General features: G+C 40.0%; 1 protein-coding gene across 1 annotated transcript; it reads left to right on the forward strand.

The window, feature by feature from the left end:
- Positions 1 to 861: 861 nt before the first annotated feature.
- LOC117237994 (leucine-rich repeat-containing protein 15-like) lies at positions 862 to 3,130 on the forward strand. Its single transcript, XM_033502487.1, has one exon. It carries the CDS (start codon positions 1,106 to 1,108, stop codon positions 2,222 to 2,224), a length of 1,119 nt encoding a protein of 372 aa, XP_033358378.1. The 5' UTR covers positions 862 to 1,105; the 3' UTR covers positions 2,225 to 3,130.
- Positions 3,131 to 6,335: the final 3,205 nt, after the last annotated feature.

Genomic DNA, 6,335 nt, shown 5'->3' on the forward strand with positions numbered 1-6,335 from the left:
TTTCTTGTAAATTGCCACAGTTGGAACCTAAACTTGTTTGTCACATATGAGGATAGAAGTAATCAATAGACAAAATGTACAAAGGTTCATCTATCCTTTATATCCGTCGAATAATCTGATTCGCTGAAGATCTTTCTCAGAACGCAGATATCGAAGCACTTGCTGCTTTGCAGACCAATTGTTTAAGGTGGAAAACAAGCTGACTTTATCTGCCAGATTCATCTACAGAGTGACTTCTCTTGAAAGATGGCTTCCATGAATCAATTGAATCCAATTTCACGAATCGAAGCATGAAACGTTTTCGACGAAAAAGAACAGCCAATTCATTTTTCCTCCAATCGTGCACTAGTCAAATGATATAACTGCCCAATAAAAAGTAAAACACGCTTGCAACGTCCACATATACATATACATATACCCAGCATCAGAAAGCGAAATATTGGGTTGACAACTAATTGATTGTGGATTCTCTCAATACCACCTAATAGCAAAGTCCGCAATCACTTAGTTGCCATGGAAAGTCCCAATAGAAAATAAAATCCAGGTTTTATGAGCACCCTTGACAAAACAAGAATCAGTTCATCGTTCCCTCAGCAATATACCAATCAAACTATGTATATTTCAGCAATAAAAGCTAAGAATATCAAATGAATTACTGAAATGCCATCCATAGGAACCAAGACAGCTCAATATTGGGTTGGCATATTCCTGAGGGAGCATTGAACTGATTCTTGCTTTGTCAAGGGCGCTCATAAAGCGTGGCTTTTACTTTCTATTAGGTTGGCAACTAAGTGATTGCGGATTCTCTCAATACCATCTAATGGCAAAGTCCGCAATCACTTAGTTTCCAACCCAATAGAAAGTAAAAGCCTTTATGAGCTCCCTTGACAAAACGAGAATCAGTTCATCGTTCCCTCTGCAATATACCAATCAAACTATTTATATTTCGGCAATAAAAGCTAAGACTATCAAACGAATTACCGAAATGCCATCCGTAGCAATCAAGACACCCCAAGTCAACGATCCCAATTACGGCATCGAAGCTACCGCTTCCTGCTTATCGTCGGCCGACAAGTAATAGCTCTAGACACCGTGTACATGGCACATGTGCGCGCGCACTCGTCAATGCATAATGCATATAACAGAGCGATACGATGGCAGACAGTGGCTTAACCCGGTGTCTGGTCAGAAGGTTTGCATCGTGATGTCGTGGCTGCTTGTTCTCTCGCTGGTCATACCAACATCCTTGTCGTCGTCGCCAGACGTAGTGACGTGTAGGCAGAGCAACGACTACACGATCTGCCGTGAGGATGACATTCTCGTGAACGTCAGCCAACACGGGGAAGCGAACAGCTTGAGCATCCACGATCTAAGTCTAATCGAGGTGCGTGAGGACGCGTTCGAGAACTTGACGGCAACCAGCTTGAGCCTGGGTCACGGCAACCGAATTTCCACACTAACGAAGCTGTCGTTTCGTGGATTGGCGGATTTGGAGGAGCTGCACCTGGACAACAACCGAGTCAGCCTGGAACCTTATCTGTTCTCCGAGCTGAAGAAGCTGAAGGCTCTCTATCTGAGCTTCAATCGGATCGATCACCTACCAAAACATGCATTTGATGGATTGCCCTATCTGAAGTGGTTGTTCCTCAGATACAATCGCTTAACATCCATCGAGCAAGACACTTTCGTTGACCTGACCGATCTGTTGCAGTTTCTTAGGTTGGATAACAACAGGATCGGCAAGATCGTGCCCGGCAGTTTCGAGAAGCTACACGAACTCACTCATTTGCATTTGGAATATAACCTTATAAGCAAGATCCTACCTGGCACGTTTCGTGGACTGAAAGCATTGACCGCGCTGTTTCTCGATTACAATTCACTGACGAACATTTTCAAAGGAGATTTCGACGACCTTGACTCGTTGCAGATGCTGAACCTTCAGTTTAACGAGATTGCTGATATAGAACCTGGGTCCTTCGACAATCTGTCTAGCTTGAGAAAATTGAACTTGAGGAGGAACAAACTGACTCATATTACCGTCGGAATCTTTGACAAACTGGCGAAATTGTACGATCTAGATTTGTCTTACAATTTCATTGACATCGTGGATCCTGCAGCTTTCAGCAGTGGCAATATAGAGTCGTTCCATTTCATTCATAACAATCTCAGTGACATCAACGAAAACGTCGTTGGATTGTCTTCTTCCACCATAATATACTCATAAACCTGACACTATAAACAAATCAATAAATCTGTGCGGGTCGTTTAATTCAGTGGAACGTGATCCAGACGAACTCGAATGGAAATTCAGGCGATAACCGTTCTAAACGTTCCTAGAAAAACATAAACAAGTGAAGCAGCAAGTTGACATTCGAAAGATCAGGATCGACCTTGCAGTTAACCACATTACAGAAGCGACCGAATGGAAGGCCTGCAGGTTCCAAGTTTGGCAAATCCAGTGCACTTTCAGTTATCTTACGACACTTGGATGGCTAAACGATCATCAAGAGTGTGGATGTCGGCTGAACTAAGAATTTACCAGTAGGCTTCTGTCACTGATTGGTTGGAACATCGCTGGAACTTGGACTGAATTCCCTGTCGATTTCACGCTACCATTTAATTGGACAGTATCAGGAAAGCTAACGGTTCTACGTGCAACCACGTTCTTGAGAATTCTATTCGATGAGATTGAGAAAATAGATTGGACAAAGTGGAAGAAACATCGTTGAATTGGTGTTCATCGTGGTTCTTCAGTTTGTAAGAGGGTGCAGAACGTTCGTGAATTTCGTGGCTCGTGTAAATCCCTTTCGAACGAAGATCAAATGTTTGTGAAGCAAAGAGAAGGCTCCTGTCGCCAAATTTGCCAAAGTCTTAAAATCATATCCTCTAAATGGCATTCGAATTTCGCTCTCCTCGACTGAGTCCCTGGCTGGAGGCACGATTCTCAGTTTGCTTTAGGTACTACTGGGTCGGCAACTAAGTGATTGCGGATTTTACCATTACCACCTAATGACAAAATCCGCAATCACTTAGTTGCCAACCCAATATAAATGCAGATATCGAAATGGGAATTTTACTTTAATCTCGTTGATAGAAGATCTATGGGTCCTCTAAGATGGAATTTCGTGTCGTTGGTAGATTTATTCTTCTTTTCTCTACTTTCTCGATTTTTCTTTCTTTTTTCTTTTAATTTTAAAAGAATGATTTCTCAGAAGATTTGGACGATTGACGCCTGAAAATTCAGATATAATCGAGTGAAACCTGTTCATCTGCTGACAAAGTGGAAATTGAGACTCTCTAGAAATTCCTAAGTGAACAAGTGGCGCCCCGTTGCCACGGTATAATAATTAATGGTAGCATTTAGTTTCTGGAATTAGAGCTGTCCAAATCACCTAAAACGCTTCAATTACATGAGCTGCTAATTTAGTCGCGGATGGATATTTCTTTTAATTCGTTGCTACTGATTTTGCGACAAGTTTAATACTTAACCTTTTGAGCGCTGCGTTGTCCGACGTTAGGCGTGCGCCATGGACGGCCCACTCTTTACGAAGAAGCACACCGTGAGCTGCGTATTTTTGACGAGAGAGCGCAAGTTGAGCAGACTGAATTTTCATTGCAAAATATATCAATTGCAACTAAAATAAATTATGTAATGGCATGAAAAGCCTTAATAACCATTTATTTCATTAAGCAATAATAACATGAGCAATATCAAAGTTTGGAATTATATCTTTTAAATTGAAAATTTAATAATTTCGTATTGTACGGTAAATCTCGAAGCAGAGTTCCATACATAAGCCAATGTTACATTTTTTGCATTCTTAACGCGAGTCAGTCCTGCGATTATGTTCAGTGCAAACAGCGCATCTTCGTCGCGGAGACTGTTTATTATTTTCTTTAGTTACGCAGGATGTAGAGAGATGTCTCTCCGTTAACCGAAATGAACTGTCGTTCGAACGAACTCTTCCTTCTTTAGCCTCTACTCTGCGTGGCGGGTATTTTTGCAAAATATCTTTTATGAGAAGCAGATAAAAATTTTCAAATGTTCTAGTTTTATTATTAACACTATTGTAAAGAATATATGCATTATATATAGCGAGGTGTAAGAGGTGGAAAAAATTGTTTATACCATTTTGTGCTTTTCGAACGCAGCGAAGTGAGCTCATATCGATTTTATCGACTGCGCCCATCAAGGCATTGTAGTCTGTTACACACTTTGTTTTGCCAGTTTGATAATTAACTTTCTTTGTTTCAACGAAATCATCAGAATGTCAGGTGGATAACATCCATACGTTTTTTCAATCACGCCACTTTAACGCTACTTTTAACCTGAATTTATGCGTTATGTGAGAACGCATATATGCGTACATAACCTAAATTGAATTGTTATCTGAGAACGCATATATGCGACCATAGTGCTCAAACGGTTAAACGTAACGTCGTATATCGTAGAATATGTAAACGAAGTAACTTGAGTATTTTTGATAAAAGAAGCAGAGTCTTAAAGAAGTCTCTGTTAAGAATAGAAAAAAATATTTCATAAATCCGTCAATTAACGTCATGAACATTAATTTCATTCCGCCATTGTCTACGTTATCAAACAAATCTATAAGTCTTATAAATTCTTTAGCTGTGAAAAAACGTGAATTGTTTATATAATTATTTGCATTCGCCATTACCTTGTTCATACATTTTCAATTCCCGCTTCTGAGTCATCTGTTTTATGTGGACGTCGTTTATACCGCAATATTATGGCCAAAGAATTTTATTTTCATTTACAATATAGTCAGAAGCAAAGTATATAATTTTTTTATAAAAAAACCCGAATGTATTGTTTCATTTTGATTTCCTAAAAAAAAAGAAACTTCCGAAAACTTGAAGTAAATCAACGACCGATTATTCAAATACTTATTATTATACTACGAATGTTTGTGCATTTACGAACCATTTTTATTTGATGGAAAATTAAACAAAATGTATAGAATATAGAAAAATATACGAGATACTGAAAATGAAATTTCTGTGTACAATATCTGTGTGAAAGGAACCTCTACTTCGATTCGTAATCCGAATTTGTATAACCATCCACGGTATATATTTATTGCTGCAAAAATTTCCATAAAAATCAATGATATTGGAAGCAATTTGTTATCAATAGACTGCGAATATTTATGCAAAAATTCATATTCATATAAATATGTATAACTTGAAAAATGTAACGTAGCTATAAGAAATTGTTTCCTTTATTAAATATCACATTCTACTATACTTTGGATATTTCATACATTTTTAAATAATCTAAGTTTCTGCACAAAAATCCGCAATTTAATTATCAACAATAACCCAATCTACACCTTCGTAGAAACTATACATCGTCGTTGAGGAAATTATTACGTTGGCAATTAAATAATTGCGGATTTTATCATTCGGTGGTAATGACAAAATCCGCAATCACTTAGTTGCCAGCCCAATAGATCGGTAGCTGACCGACGCATCGCACAACGAACCGGAGCTGGTCAATCTCGACCGGTCGTTCGTTTCCGGTCGGCCATTGTCTCGAGCGGAGCACAAAGCTTTTTATAGCCGGAGCCGGTTTATGACGGAAATAAAAGGAAGATGGCGGGGTTGGCGCTTGTTTAGCGTAGTTACGCGCACTTCACAAGCCTTTTAGCACACTCCAGCTACTCTGTTTCCCCGCAATTAAATGTTTTCGCCGGCCGCAATTCCGCTATGCTTCGCCATTCCCATCTCGCCCTCAATCTTTTTCTTTTCCGCTGTTTCTCTCTTGGTTTCTGGCGCGCGCGGTCGCCGTTTGTCTCCCAACACTCGACCGAATCTTGCGTCGTTTCGCGATAATAAAACGACCTGATGGGGCCGGGGAAAACGAGAACGAGAAGGGTAATTGGTAGATACTGCGTTAAGATTGCGGCGATGAGTGTTAACAGTTTGTCCGACGCGAAGTACAGCATACTGGCAAACTCGATGCTGCTAATTGCATTTCAGAAGAGAAGAGAGGCTTTTAACCGTTTTAGCGCCACGCAGCGCCATCGCACTGTTTGCGTATTGTGGTGAACTACGTCGCGATGTTTCGTCACGATCGTCAATTCGCAACGCGCTCGGTTCCGAATGTAACACGTCGCGAGTCATATCAGAGTTTCCTCTCGTAATTACTTTTTTTTTCAAATAATCGTAAACCATCTGCATAAACGAAAAAAAAGATCAGTGCGATCGCAAATAAATGAACGAAACGCTATCGCGCTGCATGGCACGATCCGACACGGATTTTTAACACTTTACTGACCGCTAGTGGTGTTCGACAGCATACGCACGTCCGA

This window comes from Bombus vosnesenskii, unplaced genomic scaffold, assembly GCF_011952255.1.
Source record: "Bombus vosnesenskii isolate JDL3184/JDL3185 unplaced genomic scaffold, Bvos_JDL3184-5_v1.1 scf7180000013430, whole genome shotgun sequence".
In the NCBI taxonomy this organism is placed as follows: Eukaryota; Metazoa; Arthropoda; class Insecta; order Hymenoptera; family Apidae; genus Bombus; species Bombus vosnesenskii.